At 34.6% G+C, this 22,472-nt stretch overlaps 1 protein-coding gene across 1 annotated transcript; it reads left to right on the top strand.

The window, feature by feature from the left end:
- Nucleotides 1-16,701: 16,701 nt before the first annotated feature.
- On the top strand, nucleotides 16,702-20,982 carry LOC141562032 (uncharacterized). The gene is made up of 2 exons (XM_074302068.1): nucleotides 16,702-16,906; nucleotides 19,094-20,982. Exon 2 carries the CDS (start codon nucleotides 19,216-19,218, stop codon nucleotides 20,980-20,982), a length of 1,767 nt encoding a protein of 588 aa, XP_074158169.1. The 5' UTR covers nucleotides 16,702-16,906; nucleotides 19,094-19,215.
- Nucleotides 20,983-22,472: the final 1,490 nt, after the last annotated feature.

Genomic DNA, 22,472 nt, shown 5'->3' with positions numbered 1-22,472 from the left:
AGATGAATCTAACCATAAAATAAGATTATTGGAATTTTATAAAAGTTATATCTGGTAGGCCTCTGGAGAAAATTAAATGGAAACATAAAGGACACATTTTTCTCCACAGTATATGGCAACTTCATAAAAATTCACCCTGAATTAAGACATAAAAATATCTCAAAGGCAGCAAAGCAGAAATATTGAATGAATCATTTTTCAGACCATCTTGCAAAGTTACATTCCATGAAATAACATGAAAATGTAGATTAAAATTAATTAGAAGCTAAATTACCTACTCCAAAAATGAATGAATCAAATAATAGGAATGATAACTTTATTAAAGAGAATGACGAGACAACATTCCAAAATTTCTGGGATGTAGTCAAATCAGTAAGTATTTCTTAATCTAATCTTTCTTATATTTCTTAATGTATATATCAATAAAAGAGAAAGATGCCAATGAATTAAACAAGCAACTAAAATAATGAAAAAGAACAAATTCAAAAGTTCAGCAGCAAAATGAAAATCAAAGGAAAGAGTAATAAAATTGAAAGCAAAATAAAAAAGTGATAAAACTAGAAATTGGCTTTAATTAAAAAAACAGATAAACCATTAGTTAACTTGATTTATTTTTTTAAAAGAGAAATCCAACTGACCAGTTTAAAAATGAAAAGAATTAATGTACCACCAATGAAAATGAAATCAAAACCTTTAGAACTATATTTAACCAGTTATATGCAATAAAATATGACAACCTAAATGAAATGGAAAAATATATTTTAAAAAATATAAATTGCCCACATTAACAGAAGAGGAAGAAGAATACTTAAATACCCTATATTTAAAAGAAAAAAATCAAACAAGTCATCAATTAACTCCCTCAGAAAAAACCCAGGACAATGAGGTCACAATTCTACAAAACATTTACAGAAAGACTGCAATTCTAAAAATTTGGAAAAATAGATAAAGGAATCCTACTTAACTCCTTTCATGACATGAATATGATTCTGATAAAAGAAACCAGGAAGAACAAAAATAAAGAAAATTATAAACCAATTTCCCTAGTGAATCAATGCAAAAATTTCAAATAAAGTACTATCATATACTATACTATACTATATTTTAAAGATGATATACTATGACCAAGTAGAATTTATATCAGGATTGCAGGAATAGTTCTTTATTAGGAAACTATTAGTGTTACTGATCTCAATAATTAAAATCATATGGTTAGCTCAATACTTGCAGAAAATGGCTTTCGACAAAATACAACACTATTTTAAAAAAATAGAAAGCATATGAATGAATGTAGCTTTCCTTAAAATAAGATGAATCAAACTTAAATCAGAAAATGTTTTGAGATATATGCTTTCCCAATAAGATTGAGGTTGAAGCAAAGAGATCCATTATGACTACTTTTATTCAATATTATTTTAAAAATGCTAGCTATAACAATAAGGCAAAAATAAGTGAAAAGAATTAGAATAAGCAATGAAGAAACAAAACTATCACTCTTTGGAAATGAAATAATGGCATGCTGTTAGGTTTTTACTAAGTGCTAATGAAATAATGACTTATTAGGTTCTTACTAGGTGCTAAGTCAGTACTTAACAATTCTCTAGTTCTAGCCTTTTGGGGGAGTTTTACCCCTTTGAACTTCTGGGGAAGAATTTGCATGCTTAGGAGGAGCAAGTTCATTGGTTGAAGTATTTTTCCCAGAAGCCTCTGAGTTATTCCACACCCATTCTTTTGGAGGATAAAGGAGGCAACATTGAGCAAGGGAGAGGAGTCTCTACTCTGGTCAGAGTTGGTGGCCAAGAGATTGAGTTGAGACAGCAGATCTCCTCCCAGAGAGCGATCAGCAGTTTCTGGAGACAACAGAACTTTACAGCATACTTCCAAATTTGTTTGTAAAAGCAAAAGATCAAAAAAGAATTAATGAAAAATATATGAGAAAAGCAATCTAGTAAAACTGTATTTCAAACTACAGCTATCCCTTCTGCATCACAGAGGTTTTGGGCAGAGGGCCCCTCTGACCTGGAAAATCAATATAAAAAAAATTAACCTTCCCTTTATACCAGAGAAGTCTGAATTATATTAAAATATAAAATATTTAATTTTATGCAATACTATATATATATGTGTGTGTGTGTGTATGTGTGTGTGTGTGTGTGTGTATATATATTACTCATTTGTGTGTTTCTAAAGGTTTTCTATCTCATCTGCTAGCCTTTGTTTTCTGCAGTTTCTACAAAACTCACCAAAAATTCCCATTTAATTTATGCCGACCCATGATATATTGAAGCTTTAATAGGGAAAGTTGTAATGTGAAAGGGATAACTGGATATTACAAAGTTGCAATCATGAAAACAATCTGGCATTGACTAGGAAATAAATTGGTGGTTTAGTGATTATAAATTGAGTATATAATACTTAGTATTATAGTAATATAATAGTAAATGACCATAGTAATCCAGTTTTGATAAACCCAAAAAGCCAAGCTTTTGAGATAACAGTTCATCATTTGATTAAAAGTTGCTGTGAAAACCAACCAGAAGACACTTTGACAGAAACTAGGCATAGACCAACATCTCATTCTGTATGCAAGGATAAGGTCAAAATGAATAATTTAAAAAGGGTCATATCATAAGCAAATTAAAGAAGTATGGGAAATTTGACCAGTCTGATCTATCAAGAAAAGAAATTGTGACCAAACAAGAGACAGAGAGAATCATGGGGGATAAAATGGATGATTATGATTGCATTAAATTAAAAAAGACTTTGCACAAACAAAACTAATGCAACTAAGATTAGAAGGGAAAAAAGAATGGGGGAGGGGTTATTGCAAGTTTCCCTGACAAAAACTTAATTTTTCAAATATGTAAACAATTTATTTAAATTTATAAAAATATGAGTTGTTCATCAATTGATAATCAAAGATTATGAGCAGGCACTTTTCTTTTTTTAAGCTTTTTATTAAAAAAAAATAACATGGCCAAGATGGCGGAGAAGAAACACAAGACTCTGTGAACGTCCTTACTCCCTCACAACCAATTAGATAAATCAGCCTCAGAAATAGCGCTGGACTGATAGATACCACAAGGACTGGAAGCACGACTTACCAGCTGAAGAGAATCAGGAGTTTTAACAGAAAAGGTCAGTTCCCAGGGGAGGAAGAAGAAAGGCCAGCACAGATGGCTGGGTGCTAGCATACTCTGCCGATCGCGCTGGGAAGGGCTCTGGGATCAGAGAAGCCACTGAGATAAAGGAATCTGGCACAGGCTGTTAGCTCTTCTCTGCTTATAATATAGCAGTTCAGAAGAGAAATCTAAACTACTTTTAAAAATTCAGATAGATTAGATTTTCCCATATCCTGGGGGTGACTCAGCAGATCTCGCCACCAGGGGTTGTGGCCTCAGCTCCCACCTGAAACTAGTTAAAGAGATTGACAAGTGGGCGGATACAGCCCAAGGCAACACACACTGCCTAGCTTAGCTGGAGGGTGTGGAACTCAGCTCCGGAAGTCCCAAAGAAGCGGAACCTTTGAACTAGGGACCACGGTTTCTGGCAGACACTTCCAGTTTGAGCACAGGGGCTTTTCATGTCACCTGCTGCAGACATCCACGCCCCACCGGGAAGCATAGGCTGGGCTTTGTGCCTTCTTTACTGTTCAATCTCAAACCTCAGGGAAGCAGCTAGAACACAATGCCCTCAAGGCACAGCAGTGCTAGTCACCTCTGAGGCACTTCCAGGGAGGGGGTGGGGAACTCTCTCCCAGAGCTCTATCTTAGCTCAGGCGCAAGAGCCTCTGCAACCATCCAGTCTTGGAGGAAGCTGGTAAAGAAATAAATAAATAATTTCCTACCCCAGGGACAGACCCCAAAAGATTTTTAAAGTATGAACAAAAAAGCCAGAAAAACTATAGATTCCTTCTACACAGAGAAAGAGCGGGTATCCAACCCCAAGGAAGTTAACAGCAGAGAGTCAGCAGATAACAACCTAAAGGGGAACGATTCCTGCCCCCCATCACAAAACTCACTCCTAGAAGAGACTATTAAAAAGTTAAGAGAGTTTGAAGAAAAATGGGGAAAGGAAAGGGAAGCTATGATAGAGAATAACAACGTCCTGAAATTGGAGTTGGAAAAAAGAAAGAATTCACAGGAGATGCAGGGAAACAAAATTTATGAATTAGAAAAGGTTAAAAAAACACAGGAAAGTAGGATTTCTGAATTGGAAAAGATAAAAAAGTCTCAAGAAAATAGAATTTCTGAATTGGAAAAAGAAAATAATTCTCAAAAAAAAATTAGGGAAATGGAAAAAAATTCAATAGAGCAAAATAATTCATTTAAATACAAAATTGGGGCATTTACAAAAAGAACTAAAAACTGTGTAAGAAGAAAATAACTCCTTAAAAGTCAGGATGGAACAAATAGAAATGAATGATTCACAGAGAACACAAGAATCAGTCAAACAAAACAAAAAAAATGAGAAGCTGGAGAACAACGTCAAATACTTCCTGGGAAAATCTATAGACCTGGAAAATAGATCTAGGAGAGATAATCTGCGGATCATTGGACTTCCAGAAAACTATGACCAAAAAAAGAGCCTAGATTCTATTTTACAGGAAATTATTAAAGAGAACTGTCCAGAGATAATAGAAACAGAAGGGAAAGTGGATGTGGAAAGAATTCATCGAACTCCTTCTGAAATAGACCCTAAAAAAAGAACACCACGGAATATTGTGGCTAAGCTGCAGAATTACCACACAAAGGAGAAAATCCTGCAAGCAGCTAGAAAAAAAACAATTTAAATACCAAGATGTCACAATAAGGGTCACTCAAGATCTGGCTGCCTCCACATTAAAAGATAGAAGGGCCTGGAACCTGATCTTCCGTAAGGCAAAAGATCAAGGACTGCAACCAAGAATGAACTACCCAGCTAAGTTTAGCATCTTTTTCCATGGAAGAAGATGGTCATTCAATGAAATAGAGGAATTCTATATGTTTCTAAGAAAAAAACCAGACTTAAACAAAAAATTTGATCTACATCTACAAGACTGAAGAGAAACAGAAAAAGGTACACAGAACCCTTGAGAACTGTAACTCTGTTGTGGGTATATTAAAAGTACTCAAGGATAATTTGATTTTACTGATATAAAAGAAAAAAGGGGGGTGTAGTAAAGGGAAGGAGGTCATTTCAGAAAAAGGGGAAGGAATGATAAAAAGAGGGAAACTACATACCAGGAAGGGGCATAGAAAATACGCCATATCTGAGGGAATTTAGTGAGGGGGAGAATCATTGTGTGAATCTTACTCTCATCAGGAGAGGCTCAAAGAGTAAGTATTTAACATATTTGGTTTCAGAGAATTTTCTCTCACCTCATTAAAAGGGGGGAGAGGAAAAGGGAAAAGGAAAAGGAGAATAATGGAAGGGACTTCGAGGGAGGGGGGAGGGATACTAAAAAAAAAAAGGGAGGGTTGCGCGTCACAAGGGGGGTCTGAAAATTAAATATCGGGGAGGGGGATCAGGGGCGTCAAGGGAAAAAGCATAATCTGGGGATAATATGATGGCAGGAAAAACAGAATTAGTAATTTTAACTGTAAATGTGAATGGGATGAACGCTCCCATCAAATGGAGACGGATAGCAGATTGGATCAAAAATCAGAACCCTACAATATGTTTTCTGCAGGAAACACACTTAAAGCAGGGAGATACATACAGAGTAAAGGTAAAAGCTTGGAACAGAGCCTATTATGCTTCAGGAAAAGCCAAAAAAGCAGGGGTAGCTATCCTTATCTCAGATCAAGCAAAAGCAGAAGTAGATCTAGTTAAAAAAGATAAGGAAGGAAACTATATCCTGCTGAAATGTAGCATAAATAATGAAGCCATATCAATACCAAACATATATGCACCAAGTGGTATAGCATCTAATTTTCTAAAGGAAAAGTTAAGAGAATTGCAAGAAGAAATAGACAGTAAAACTATAATAGTGGGAGATCTCAACCTTGCATGCTCAGATTTAGACAAATCAAACCACAAAACAAATAAGAAAGAAATTTAAAAAGTAAATAGATCATTAGAAAAACTAGGTATGATAGACCTTTGGAGAAAACTGAATGGCGATAGAAAGGGATATACTTTCTTCTCAGCAGTTCATGGATCCTATACAAAAATAGACCGTATGTTAGGACATAAAGATCTCAAAATTAAATATAGGAAGGCAGAAATAATAAATGCCTTCTTCTCAGATCACAATGCAATAAAAGCTACATTCAGTAAAAAGTTAGGGGTAAATAGACCAAAAAGTAATTGGAAAATGAACAATCTCATCTTAAAGAATGACTGGGTGAAACAGCAAATTATAGAAACAATAATTTCACCCAAGATAATGACAATGATGAGACATCATACCAAAATCTGTGGGATGCTGTTAGGATTACTAAGTGAGAACTGAGGTTGTCTGGATAGTGACAAGGTGAGAATTCAGGTTGGACAATTACAAGGTGAGAACTCAGGTTGACTTGATGGAAGGAGCAGGCTCATTGGCTGAGGTGGTTCTTCCCAGAAGCCCTTGCATTATCCCACGCCCATTCTCTGGGAGAATAAAAGAGAGAACACTGGGCCCAGAGAGCAGATCGGCCTGGAGAAGGATAAGAGCTGGAGGAGATTCAGAGCCAGGATTCAAGAGAAAGACTCTGCATTGCATCAGGCTTGACGGGGCTCTCTGCAGGAAGGGAAGTCACTTCTAAGGACAAGAGTTAACAGCAACTACCTGGAGACAACGGTTCGTTACAGGAAGAAGAATCTGTCGGAGAGATTTGAGTAGAAGACACAGCAGATCTCTTCCCAGAGAGTGATCCGGCAGCTTCTAGAGACGACAGCTCGTTACAGGATGCAGCTAAAGGAGTAATAAGGGGAAATTTTATATCTTTAGAGACTTATTTGAAGAAAATAGAGAAAGAGAAGATTAACGAATTGGGCTTACAACTTAAAAGGCTAGAAAAAGACCAAATTATAAACCCCCAACCAAAAATTAAACTTGAAATACAAAAATTAAAAGGAGAAATCAATAATATTGAAAGTAAAAAAACCATTGAATTAATAAATAAAACCAAGAGTTGGTTTTATGAAAAAGCCAATAAAATAGATAAACCTTTGGTAAATTTGATCAGAAAAAAGAAAGAGGAAAATCAAATTGTTAGTCTTACAAATGAAAAGGGGGATCTTTCCACCAATGAGGAGGAAATTAAGAGAAATAATAAGGAGTTACTTTGCCCAACTTTATGCCAATAAATTTGATAACTTAAGTGAAATGGATGACCTCCTCCAAAAATATAGGCTCCCTAGATTAACAGAGGAGGAGATAAATTTCTTAAATAGTCCCATTTCAGAAAAAGAAATAGAACAAGCTATTAATCAACTCCCCAGGAAAAAATCCCCAGGACCAGATGGATTCACATGTGAATTCTACCAAACCTTTAAAGAACAATTAGCCCCAGTGTTATATAAATTATTTGAAAAAATAGGGGATGAAGGAGTCCTACCAAACTTCTTTTATGACACAGACATGGTACTGATACCTAAACCAGGTCGATCAAAAACTGAGAAAGAAAATTATAGACCAATTACCTTAATGAATATTGATGCTAAAATCTTAAATAAGATATTAGCAAAAAGACTTCAGAAAATCATCTCCAGGATAATACACTGTGATCAAGTAGGATTTATCCCAGGAATGCAGGGCTGGTTTAATATTAGGAAAACTATTAATATAATTGACCATATTAATAATCAAATTAATAAGAACCATATGGTCATCTCAATAGATGCAGAAAAAGCATTTGACAAAATCCAACATCCATTCCTACTAAAAACTCTTGAGAGTATAGGAATAAATGGACTATTCATTAGAATAATCAGGAGCATATATTTAAGACCGTCAGTAAGCATAATATGCAATAGAAATAAATTACAACCTTTCCCAGTAAGATCAGGAGTGAAACAAGGTTGCCCACTATCACCATTACTATTCAATATAATACTAGAAACGCTAGCCTCGGCAATAAGAGCCGAGAAAGAGATTCAAGGAATTAGAGTAGGAAATGATGAAATCAAACTATCACTTTTTGCAGATGACATGATGGTATATTTAGAGAACCCCAAAGACTCTGCTAAAAAGCTACTAGAAATAATTCAAAATTTCAGCAAAGTGGCAGGATACAAAATAAATCCACATAAATCCTCAGCATTTTTATATATCACTAACAAAATGCAACAGCAAGAGATTCAAAGAGAAATTCCATTCCAAACAAATGTTGAGAGTATAAAATATTTGGGAATCCATCTACCAAAGAAAAGTCAGGAATTATATGACAAAAATTACAAAACACTTGCCACAAAAATAAAATCAGATTTAAATAATTGGAAAGACATTCAGTGCTCTTGTATAGGCCGAGCGAATATAATAAAGATGACAATACTCCCCAAACTAATCTATCTATTTAGTGCTATACCAATCAGACTCCCAAGAAACTATTTCAATGACCTAGAAAAAATAACAACAAAATTCATATGGAAGAATAAAAGGTCGAGAATTGCAAGGGAATTAATGAAAAAAAAAAAAAAAACTCAGAGGAAGGTGGTCTAAGTGTACCTGATCTAAAGCTATATTACATAGCAGCAGTCACCAAAACCATTTGGTATTGGCTAAGAAATAGACCAGTAGATCAGTGGAACAGATTCGATACAAAGGACAAAAAAGGGTACATCTATAGCAATCTAATCTTTGACAAACCCAAAGATACCAACATTAGGGATAAAAATTCATTATTTGGAAAAAACTTTTGGGAAAACTGGAAATTAATATGACAGAAATTAGATATGGATCCACACTTAACACCATATACCAAGATAAGATCAAAATGGGTCCATGATTTAGGCATAAAAAATGAAATCATAAACAGATTAGAGGAACAGAGGATAGTCCTCTCAGACCTGTGGAGGAGGAAGGAATTTATGACTAGAGGAGAACTAGAGATCATTATTGATCACAAAATAGAAGATTTTGATTACATCAAACTAAAAAGTTTCTGTACAAATAATACTAATGCAAACAAGATTAGAAGGAAAGTAACAAATTGAGAAAATATTTTTAAAAGCAAAGGTTCTGACAAAGGTCTCATTTCCAAAATATATAGAGAACTGACCCTAATTTATAAGAAATCAAACCATTCTGCAATTGATAAATGGTCAAAGGATATGAACAGACAATTCTCAGATGAAGAAATTGAAACTATATCCACTCACATGAAAGAGTGTTCCAAATCACTACTGATCAGAGAAATGCAAATTAAGACAACTCTGAGATACCACTACACACCTGTCCGATTGGCTAAGATGACAGGAACAAATAATGATGAATGTTGGAGGGGATGTGGGAAAACTGGGACACTAATACATTGCTGGTGGAGTTGTGAAAGAATCCAGCCATTCTGGAGAGTAATTTGGAATTATGCCCAAAAAGTTATCAAACTGTGCATACCCTTTGACCCAGCATTGCTGTTAATGGGCTTATATCCCAAAGAAATACTAAAGAGCGGAAAGAGACCTATATGTGCCAAAATGTTTGTGGCAGCTCTTTTTGTTGTAGCTAGAAACTGGAAGATGAATGGATGTCCATCAGTTGGAGAATGGTTGGGTAAATTATGGTATATGAAGGTTATGGAATATTATTGCTCGGTAAGAAATGACCAGCAGGAGGAATACAGAGAGGCTTGGGGAGACTTAAATCAACTGATGCTGAGTGAAATGAGCAGAACCAGAAGATCACTGTACACTTCAACAACAATACTGTATGAGGATATATTCTGATGGTAGTGGAAATCTTCAACATAAAGAAGAGCCAACTCACTTCCAGTTGATCAATGATGGACAGAGGTAGCTACACCCAGAGAAGAAACACTGGGAAGTGAATGTAAATTGTTAGCACTAATATCTGTCTGCCCAGGTTACATGTACCTTCGGAATCTAATGCTTATTGTGCAACAAGAAAATGGTATTTACACACATGTATTGTATCTAGGTTATATTGTAACACATGTAAAATGTATGGGATTGCCTGTCAATGGGGGAGGGAGTATAGGGAGGGGAGATAATTTGGAAAAATGAATACAAGGGATAATATTATAAAAAATATATAATAAAATTATTAAAAAAATAATAATAAAATAACATATGCATAGATACTTTTGAGCATTCATCCTTGCAAAACTTTGTATTTTAATTTTTTGTCTCCTTTCTTCTCCCCCCCTTAGATGGAAAGTAGTTTAATACATCTTTAATGTGCAATTTTTTTATACATATTTCCACAATTAACATGCTTCACAAGAAAAATCAGATCTAAAAGGGAAAAAATGAGAAAGAAAACAAAATGCAAGCAAACAATTTTAAAAAGTGAAGATACCATGTTGTGATCAAGTCTCAGTCCCCACAGTCCTCTCTCTGGATGTAAACAGCTCTCTTCAACACAAGACCATTGGAATTAGCCTGAAGCACCTCACTGTTGAAAAGAGTCCCATCCATCAGAATTGATCAACCTTCTTGTTGCTATGTACAATGTTCTCCTGGTTTTCCTCATTTCACTTTGCATCAGTTCATGCAAGTCTGTCCAAGTGTTTCTGAAATCACCCTGCTGATCATTTCTTATGGAACAGTAATATTCCATAATATTTATATATCATAACTTATTTTGCCATTCTCCAGCTGATGGGCATCTACTCAGTTTCTAGTTTCTTGCCACTACAAAAAGGGCTAATGCAAACATTTTTGCACATGTGGGTCCTTTTCCCTTTTTTATGAACTCTTTGGATACAGAACCAGTGGAGACACTACTGGATCAAAGGATATGCAAAGTTTGATATCCCTTAGGGCATAATTCCATATTGCTCTTCAGAATGGCTGGATCAATTCACAACTGCACCAACAATGTATTAGTCCCAGTTTTCTCACATACCCTCAGACACTTAATATTATTTTTAAGTGTCATCTTAGCCAATCTAAGAGGTGTGTAGTGATATCTCAGAGTTAACTCTTATCAGTAATGATTTGGAGCATTTTTCCCATATGACTAGAAATGGTGCATATGAAAGTGTTATAAATTACTAATGATCACATTAATGCAAACTAAAACAATTATGATATTACTTCACATATTTCAGATTGACTAATATCATGGGAGGGAAATGACATCTGTTGGAGGCTATGTGGAAAATTTGTAATATTTATGCACTTTTGGTGATGTGAACTGGTCTAATCATTTTGGAGAACAATTCAAGTATTATGTCCAATGGTCTATAAAACTGTTCATATCTTTTGACCCATCAATATCATCCCAAAGAAATCAAAGAAAAAAAGGGAATTTTTCATATTAAAGTATTTATAGTAGAACTTTTTGTTGTAGCAAAGAATTAGAAAATGAGGGTATTCCATCATTTGAAGGTGGCTGAACAAGTTGTGATATGAGTTAATCATACCACATAATCAAGGGGATGAGTTTAAGATAAGAAAAACCTGGGAAGACTTATTTGAATTAATGCAAAGTAAAGTGAGGAGAATCAGAATAATATTGTACATAAAAACAGCAATATTGTAAGAAGAATCAACTGTGAATGACTTGGCTATTCTAATCAATACAATTATATGTGACAATTTTGAAGGACTTATGATGAAAAATATTATCCATCTCCAGCATTTATGCTTTACTCAGTATATATTTGGATTTTTAATGTTTTTATTTATTTGTTTTAAATACAAAATATTGCATAATTTGTAAATAATAAAAATATAAAAATATACTCATATATCCAGTAGAACATGAGAGAATTCTAAATTTTTAACAATAAATTTCCACTTAAAGAAAGCATATATAATAAAGTGATTGTATTCAGAATAGTCCTTTGTTTACAAATTTTCTTTTCTTCTCTCCTGTGCATTTTTAGCTTTATTCATTTCCCTCTTTTCTCCTCCCTCCTTCCCAAGCAGGCTACAACTAAATAAGGACATATTTGTATATAATATACATATAGACATTAATATCTGGGCTTGGCATTCCTAATCAGCAGAAGATATCTCAATCTTCCTGGACTCAGACCCCCAACTCCCCACATTGTCCAAGAAGTGAAAGTTCCTGTGGCTGGGGCTAAGGCTACCTCCCAATCCAGCATTATCTCAGTGGAATTAACCCAGAAATATTTATACTTCATGAGGCTTAACCTCCATCCTGGGGTCTTTCTTCATATTTTCAGTTGTCTCAAGATAATCCCTGTTTTGTCACTGCTCTTATTCGGGTCTGTCTTTCCACCTTTAGTGGTCATTTGATTCACCTAACTCTCACCTTTGTCTCTAAGAAGTCATAGCCTGATCATTAGTTATCCCCTGCTAAGCCTTTTGGAACAATGGGCTGAACCAAGTTGGGGATAGGCAAGGGGTCTCTACCATAGACATGTGAAGAGTTCTTCCAGCAGAATATTCCAATGAAGCAGCCGAAACAGTCTCTTCTTGGTGCATTGAACTTGGTCAGACAGCAAAGATACCAAGGTCATCTGCTGCATCTTCAAACTTCTTGATCTTTGCTTTCTCACTGGACTTTGGTGATTGTAGAAGAAAGAGTGAGGCAGACAACATCATGCAATGTTGCCACCCTGAAACTGAATATATCTTAAGTTAGTCTTTCTAGCCAAACTTTCAAATGAAGAACAGATGGTGTTTTTTTTTTTTATTCTTTTAAATAGTATTTTATTTTTCCAAATTACTAAAACAATTTTAATATTCTTTTTAAAATAACATTTTAATAATTTTAAGATAAAATCAATAAAATTTTAATAAATTTTTAAAAGAAAATAAAATTACTCAAATTTTCTCCATTTTTCTTCTCTCCTATATAAATTGGTGAAGAATTTCATATAGGTTATATATTACCATTATGTAAAACATTTCCACATTATTCATGTTATAAATGAACAGAACAAGAGAAAAATATTAATATAATATGCTTTGTCTTGTATTCAGATTCCATCAGTTCTTTCTGTGGATGTGAACATCATTTTCCAAAATGTTTTTTGGAACTATCTTGAATCATTGTGTTGTCTGAGAAGAGTTAAGCCAATCATAGTTAATCATCACAGTGTAATTATTGCATACATTGTTCTGGTTCTAACTTCATTTTGAATCAGTTTATGTAAGTCTTTCCAAGTTTTTTCTGAAATTTACCTGTTTGAATTTCTTATAGCACAATAGTATTCTAGTATATCTATATGTCACAGTTATTTCTCAATAATCCATGGTTATCTACTGAGAGCCAGTTAGGGCTTCAGAAAAGATTGAAAAAGAGTTAGTGGGGATTTTGCTGCTTGGCAACCCCAGGAGCAGAACAGAGAGAGATCTTTACACAATATTTGTCAAACTAATCAAGGCTTCTAATATTATCAGTCATGAGGGCTTGCAGAAAATTATGGCAAAAGTTGGTAGCTTAGAGAAATTTATTAAGAGTGTACATTGTTTTCATGACAACATCCTTACACAATAGACAATGCTCTAGCATTTAGTCACCAATGGAATACAACAGAGCTGTATTCTTGCTCCCCATGCTTTTTTAGCATAACGTTTTTAGTGATGCTGTTGAATGGCTTCACCTGAGATGAAAATTGCATCAAGGTCAGCTACTGCACTGACAGTAAGTCATTTAACTTGAAAAGTCTACAATCCAAGGCTAAAGTAGAAAAAAGAGTGAATGTGTGAATTTCTGTTTGCAGACGACGGCACTCAATTCAAAATCTGAGGCAGAGATGCAACAAAGTATGGCTCAATTTTCTGCTGCTTGTGCTAATTTTGAACTAACAATTAACCGAGAAAATAGTTCTCCACTAGCTAGCACCACACCACCCATATGTGGAACCTCTATTATAATAAATGGAACAATTCTGAATACTTTGAATAAGTTCACTTATGTTGGCAGTGTTCTTTCCAGGAATGTACAAATAGATGATGAGGTTGATGCATACATTGTCAGAGCTAAATCAATATTAAGGAAAGTGTGAGAGAGAAGATGTATTAGGTTTTCTACCAAACTAAAGGGTTGCAAGCCATTGTGCTAGCCTCATTATAGTACAATCTGGACAGTCTACCAGTGCCATGCCAGAAAATTGAACTGTTTCCATTTTATTTGACTTAGAAAGATTCTGAAGGTCACCTGGCAAGATAAGACCTGGCTAGGTCCTTTCTTGAGATAGAACAACCAAGCATTTAAACTCTACTGAGCCATGTGATTCAAATGCCAAAAACATGCTTGCCTAAAAGACTTTTATAATCAGTTCACACAAGGCAAGTGCTCCCATGGAGCTCAAAAGAAGTAATACAAGAAATCACGAGGTCTTTCTGAAAAAGTTTGGAATAGGTTCTGGAGGCACTGTATCATACTCTATTCAATGAAGCAGAATTGCAGTAGCTCAAAGAAATGTGAGATGCACAAATTTAGAAACATCTCCATTCCAGATGTTCATGTGTCCAATCTGCGTTTAAGCATTTTAAACTCATATTGGTCTTATTTGATTGGTCTAACACTTGGTCACACTGTCCTTGACCCCAACATAGTGATGTTGTTTTGAACCTCTTTTTGAATGAAAGACAATAACCAATCAACAACTATTTGAGAAATGTCTTTATCAGAGAAACTTGCTATAAAATTTATTGATATTACTTTAATATCTATGGTAGCTCTTAGCAAAATTACTCCTTTTAAAGAGATCTATTTTTGCTTTTGCTTTACCTGAGCTTATGATTACTACTCCTGTCTTTTTGTTTTTTGGTTCAGCTGAAACTGCTTTAACCTTTTATTTAACTCTCAATGTGTCTTTGTCTTTTAAGTATCTATTGTATGCAGCATATTGATTGATTGGTTCTTATTTATAATCCATTTTGCTATCTACTTCCATTTTATGGATTAATTTATCCTCTTCACATTCACAGTTATTATTGCTGTGTATTTTTCTCTATCTCATTTTTAAATTTTTCTTTTCTCTCTTTTTATCTTATCTGTTCTCCAAGGCTATTTTGCTTTTAATTATTTTGTCCCTTTATCAGTCTTTTCTTTTATCATCTCCTCTCTTTCTCTTATCCACTTCCCTTCCTATTTCCCTATTGGTAAATTACATTTCAGTATACACTAATGACTGTGTGTATATATATATATATATATATGTTTTTTCTTTTCTCTTAACCAATCCTATTCAGAGTGAAGTTCAAGCATTAAATGCCATCTCTACCCCCCCTTATTTTCTCCTCCACTCCTTGCTGCTTTTTTATATTAAAAATTTTTCCCCATTCTACCTCTTCCCATCCCCATCTCCTAGTGAATCCCTCTTTTCTCACTCCTTCAATTTTTTTGAGATTATTTCAACATAATAAATACATTAATGAGTATAAATTCCTTTTAATTGTACTAATAATGATAAAGTTCTTAGGAGTTACATGTACTATCTTCTTATATGGGAATATAAATAATTTAACTTTGCTGACTACTCTTGATTAATTTATGCACTACCATGTATACATTTTTATGTTTCACTTGAATTTCTTGAAATTTTCTATTCAGCTCTTTTTTTTAATCATAAATGCTTGGAAGTCCTTTATTTCTTTAAATATCCATTCCCCACCCCAAAGGATTATGCTTAGCTTTGTTGGGTAGCTTATTATTGATTGCAATACTAGCCCCTTTGCTTTCCATAATATCATATCCCAAACCCTGTGTTATTTTTATTTTCAACCCTGAATCTGCTAAGTCTTGTGTTATCCTTACTGAGGGTCCCTTAATATTTGAATTATACCTTTCTGCCTATTTGAAATATTTTTTCTTTTACCCAAAAATTCTGGAATTTGACTAAAATATTCAACAAAGTTTTCATTTTGGATCTCTTTCAGAAAGTGATTGGTGGATTCTTTCCATTTTACTCTCTGGATCTAAAACATCAGTGTGGTTTTCTTTGACAATTTTTTTTCAAATATGATGTCTAAACTCTTTCTTTGACATGTCTTTCAGATCATCTGATAATTCTTTAATACCTCTCTTTTCCACGTAAATTGTTTTGTTTTGTTTTGTTTTTTCCAATGAGATAGTTCACATTTTCTTCCCCTCCCCCATTCCTCAGGCTGATAAAGGAAGAGGTTAGATTTGTATCTCTACATCTATAATCTTACAAAGTTCATTTTAAATGGACTTCAGCTTTAGTGGTGTCAATGAAAATAAATGAAATGAAAAGGAAATGAAAATGAAAAATAAAAAAGTGCTCTTCAGATCCAACAATTGCTTATTTTTCTAACCTGGAAAAATCATGGATTATTCTGGAGAAATAAGCATACAGAGGAAACATATTTCATTACCTCACACTAGAAAAGCCCAGCTTCCAAAGATGATTATGCTGTGGTGCAGCCCTTAGAAAGGATGTAGCAATGTTAAATATATCTAAAATTTGAGGTTGCTTTTCATTCATTTATAATGAAAACCATAAGGCAAATACTTAAGTCCCCATTACACCAGGTGACCCCAGGTGACAATGGACAAGTAGTGCTCTGTGATGTCAGACTGATGTGTCAGATCTCCTGTCTGGGTTGGGACCATAGGATTCAGTCTTAATAAGTGTTTTTAAAACCACATAGCTCTATATTCCTTATAACTCTGTATGCAGTCCTCTTAGGAAGAATTATTTATTTCTCTGAAGTAACTAATTTATTGTAACTTTGTTTTTGTTTAGTTTAATAGTTAATTAGAGGAGGCTTCTGGTCCCTGAGGCTACTGGAAATTTGAGTGATGCGAAGGCCACACATTTGGACACTTAATCTCCTTTGATTCTTGTTTTTCTTACTGCTACTTCTGGTAAGAGACTTCTTTGGGACTGGGTGAACTCGGAAGTAAGGGTAAAGTGGGGGTAGGGGTAAGAGAGAGTCTAGTTGGTCTAAATTTGTGTCTGAATTTTGTTGTCTGTTTTTTTTCCATTTCTTTTAGTAAATATCACATCATTTTTGATAATCTCAAAATAACATTTCATGTCCTTGAATTGAAAACTTGAACACATAAAGGAAAACACCTTTTAAAGACAGGGTTACTGGCAATTGAACCTATAGGTATATGGAAAATTTTTGCAAAATATTTGCAAAGCTGGTCTTAGAAGCCAAGAAAAGAATATTACAAAACCGTTTTAGTGACTTAAATTTGCCTTAAAGAAAACATAAGGTACTTTCTCACCTTTCTTTGTAGAGATGAAAAATTATAAACGTAAAGCAGTGTACCTCATCTCAGTTTATTTTGACATATTAGTTTTGAAGAGCAAAATAATTTATTTTTCCATTCTTCCTAATAATTGAGATAGATAGAGACTATTTTAATAATATAAAGACAACAGATAATAATAACTATATTTTTAAACAAAAATAGATCAAGGAGGAAAATGAAAACATCATAGAAATCATTGGGAAATATTTAGGATATTGCTCTATAGATTCATTTTTTTTTTAATTTAGAAAAATTGACTCACAAAAGTCAGCTATAATTCTTTCCTTCAGTTCATATCTTCACAAAAAAATTACATAACATTTCCTTTTTAAAATTTTTAATAAGAGCATGGGGAATGGATGAGATGAAAGATGGGAATTTGAAAAAGAAAAGAACCACAAAGTCAGTGACTAGCTTCACATATTAGACTTAATAATGTTGATGGTAGGTAAATAAATACACACATTAGCTCTCTGTTTATTAATAGTTCTCCAATATGGGGATGTTAGGAAGTTGCTTGGAAGCAGAGGTTCTTAATCTAGAGTCCCCCAAAGGTTCTATGTTTGGTATTTTTTTGTTAAACACTTAACTAAAATTTACCATTTTCTTTGATTATTTAAAAATATTATTCTGAAAAGAGGGTCTATAGGCTTCAGCAGACTGTCAAAATTGGGAGTCCAAGGTGAAAAAAAAATTGTTCCAAGTATAATGCTTCATTTTAAAAACAGTCATTAAACAATCATCTTTTCATAGATTTTTTTTTTAAATCCAGAATTTTATTGCCATTCTTTATTAATATCTTACATTTTCAAGGAAATCCTTCAGTGAAAAAATGAGGAAAACATTTGGGGCATTTCCAAAAGGGTAGATTTTTATTTATTTTTGATTTTTATTTATTTCAACTAGACATTATTCCATCCTATCTCTCTTTGTGTTGTGTGGTATGTGTGTGTATATGTGTGTGTGTGTGTGTGTGTGTGTGTGTGTGTGTGTGTGTGTGTGTGTGTATGTGTGTAAAATACTCTTCCATCTGAACCTGACCCTATTCTCAAATCCAATTGGTCCTTTGGAAAGAATGCATGATTCAAGAAATCAGAAAACCTGGGTTCTAGCCCTGTCTTTTGTCACTTGTTATCTTATGAGCAAATCTCTTAATCATCCCACCTTAATATTCTGGGTTTAAGTTCTGGTTTTTATAATTTAAATATTAGCCATACCTATGATCTTTTTGCAAGATTCCATGTATATCATTTTTTTTTTCATGTATGAACCAAGGTGACATAGAGGAAAGAGTACTAAGTCTAAATCCTAGAAGACTTGAATTCAAATCTGGCCTCAGATTCCTATTAGCTGTGTGACCCTGGGCTCTATTTGCCTGTTTTCTCAATTGTAAAATTGAGATAATAGCAGCACCTTCCTCCCACATTGCCTGTCATCTACTAGGTGCTATATAAAGGTCAGCTAACTTTGTTGTTATTAATATTCATTTTTATAATACCTCTACCTCATAGGTAGTTTTAAGAAAGCACATTACATATAAAAGTTGTTACAGGTCTATAATAATCTCTTTTCATGTCTGTCAAATGGAGATAACATGTAGCTTATTAAGAGTGCTAAGAATTTCTGGTATAGATCTAACAAAACAGTTTTAGGTAAAGACTTTGAAAAGCTTAGAATGAAATGTAAGGCTCTACTCCTGTTTAATCCCTGACTCTCCCCACCCCATCCCCTTTTTGCAGTGGATATGGTAGCTCCTTCCCCTCATTTTCACTGTCTCTTCTTCATCTTCAGCCTTGGTCCTGGTTCCTCAAAAACATGTTTCTTACCAGACCCAGTCAGTGCTGATATCATGTCCACTACATCGGATTACACCATTGTCTGAATTTGGTTCACTTTACCTCCAGGCTGACCAAATGGCTTACTTTAAACATCAGATCATCACTATTAAGTCCTCTCCTCATGACTTGAATGATCGCTCCCAATTACCAGACTCTGAGCTTCAGGAAAAAGCTGTGCCCCTTGTGAGTAAGAAGAAGACAAATAAATTATCCCAGCAAACCAACCTTGAAAAACATTCTGGTTTGCTCTTCAGGAGTAGGACTCCACGCAGTGGAATTCTGTACCCTAGGGATCACCAGACCAACATAGTAACCTTAAGACCTTATAGCAGTAAGGTCAGGGGCAAAGATGGGCCAGCAATCTCCAATCGCAAGACAGAGCCAAATCCCAATCCCTCAAAGGCATGGAAGGTAGCATCAGAGTTAAGAGGTAAAAAGCTGAGCAGGGCCACAGTTACAACAGCACATTATCCTGATCCTAGCTCCAAGACCACGACTAAGAGACAAGCCTCAGCTGCTAGGAACAAAGCATGGAAGAAGTTGCATTCTGAACAGCAAGGGAAACAAAATTTGGGTTCCAATGAGCAAGCCAAACTCAAAGTTGCTTCTCAGAACCAGCCTAACAGCCCTACTGAACCGTCTACATATCTACTCAATAGATACCAAAAGATACCAACACCAGGTCCTGAAACCAAGACAAAAAAACAATTAATTAAGAGAAGTTGGACAAAGTTTTTCCATGATTATGATAACCCAACCATGATTCCTTTGAGACACCAATGTCAGACAGAGTTTGCCCTGGACCTTCTCTCTGATGATTTACTTCCACTAAACCGCACCTACATAAAATCTGAGGGACCCTTGAGCATATGCATGATCTGTGGATGTCAAAAAACATTTAAGCCTTATATTGTTCCCCGAGCCAAAACTCCACCTCGTCAGGTCTATTCATCCAGATCTCAATCGATGAAGACTCAATCTCGCCCTGATGTCTGTACCCCAATGTCTCTGCCAATGCTCGAACACCACTCAAGGGTTCCACTTCATTCCAAGGTTCAAGACATAACAGTCCCCAAAAGTTTTTCTTTAAATTTAACTGAGACTCCAAAAAGACGTTATTACCAGACTAAAGCTACACAGATCTCTGACTACCAAAATGAAGAACAAGATCAGGTCCAAACTAAGCAGAAAAGAGGTGCATCCAGATATTTATGTAACATCAAACCTTATACCATCGAGGGGCAAACTCACAATACAAAATTTGTTGATGACATCATAAGCCCCTTCCCCAGGGAAAAACCAAAAAGTAATTTCTCTAATGAGGTTCGCGTGTGGCAGACAAAAGACTATCCCAGACGTACCCACTGGACTAATCAATATCTGTCTGCTAATGATAACTCTGGGTTAGCTTGCTCATGGCTTCCAAAGAATTCTTATCGTGTTGACAGAAAGATCACTGTACCAACATCCTTGCCTAGTCCACAGAAGAAACGTGTCAAATTTCTCGTTGAAATGCCCCAGTCAAAGGACTACCCCAGTTTGAAGAATCAAAGTATCTTTTCTTCTAAACGCAGGCTCTTATACCCTACACCAGTCTTTCCCTTGTGCTCTTACTCAGAGCCTGTACCCCTGGCTCCATTAAAACCCAAACTCACTTGGCTTGACTTCATACGTTACAAATATCGCCAGAGAAACGAGGAGAAAGCATCTCAAAGTCAAAAGTTGTATGAGAGAGAAATGCCCTCCTGCACAAGCAGGAACATCATAAGAGAGATGTCAGTGAGACAAAATACATATCCTATTTCTCTGTTAAAGAAATTTGAAAGTAGGATAAACAATTAAAACACAATTTTTTTCTTTTGTATATCAGTTGATCCCTTGTATGTTGTTGTCTCTTAAGCTTGGGCTTAAACTTATGTATTATTTGAAATATGGAGTCAGCACAACTTTCTTTTCCTAGGGGTCGATAAGAGAAATCTATTATAGATCCTCTTAGTCAATAAGTATATTGATATTTACTATGCATCATTCACTTCTGCTAAGTGGTTAGCAATACAAAGTCAATCAGTAATTAGTATTCATTAAGCACAAATAGTTTTCCAAGGGACTGTATCAAGCACTGTGATTTCTTAAAAAAAAAAAAAAAAAAAAAAAAGCAGTTTCTGTTCCTAAAGAACTTACAGTCTAATGAGGCAATAAGTGAACAACCATGTATCAAATATGGATATTTGAATGTTGATAGATAGATATATACATATATACATATATAATAAACTCATTTTGTTTCAAACATAAAATACCAGGGGCCTGAACTCTGTGTGTGTGTGTGTGTGTGTGTGTGTGTGTGTGTGTGTGTGTGTGTGTGTGTATGCAGGAAAAGATGAGTTGGAGCAATTGTCCATGCCTTTAAATGCAAAACAGAAGAGGTTGAATTTTATCCCCTGGTAGCCACAGTCGTGTATTCAATAGAATATTCACAATTGTTTTGTTTTTTGTTTTTTGTTTTTTGTTTTTTGTTTTTTGTTTTTTTTTTGTAATTGTAGTCAAACAGTTAAAAAGCATTAAGTAACTACGATGTCCCAAGCCCTGTGCTAAGTGCAAAGAAAGGCAAAATAACCCCTGTTTTTTTCATAGGAGATATCTCACAGTTTTGCAAAAAATTGGAAACTACCAGGCACTCATTCCTTGGAAAATGGTTAAGCAAATTATGTATACAAATGTAATGGGATACTATTGTGATGTAAGAAATTAGAATATGAGGAATTTGTAGAACTATAACTCATGTAACTAATGACCTAAAACCTCCTTATTCTAGGTCCATATTAGCTAGGATAGTCCTACAAGACTGATAACTAAAATGTATATTTCCTCATTGTTCCTCACAGAAAAAATGTGGAAAAATGGTATAGAGTTTTCACATGAATATTGAAAAAGGAAGTACATCTGGGTAAATGTCAATTGCTGTTTCAACCTATAGCCAATGCAGAAACTCTCAAATACTCACAGGGGCCCTATTATCATACAGGGAAAATATTTAAAGTATTCACAATTTCCATGAGAATGAAGCAAACTTGAGGATGCCTTTAGAATAACTAACATTCTGATGCTTCTCCCTTTCTCCCATGGATGGGATCTTAATAAGAGTTCTTCCTTGACTCATAATGTCATCCCTATGCTTTGAATACCTCCCCAAAGCAGATATTCTTGGGAGTGCTGAAATCACAAACCCCATTCTGTAAAGAATAAATTTGATAATCTATATGGATATTACAGTGAAGTGAAAAGAATGCATATCAGTAGAATATTCCAAATAATATTCTAGAGTACACCAC

This window comes from Sminthopsis crassicaudata, chromosome 3, assembly GCF_048593235.1.
Source record: "Sminthopsis crassicaudata isolate SCR6 chromosome 3, ASM4859323v1, whole genome shotgun sequence".
Classification (NCBI taxonomy): Eukaryota; Metazoa; Chordata; class Mammalia; order Dasyuromorphia; family Dasyuridae; genus Sminthopsis; species Sminthopsis crassicaudata.
This window is presented reverse-complemented; position numbering and strand designations above follow the sequence as displayed.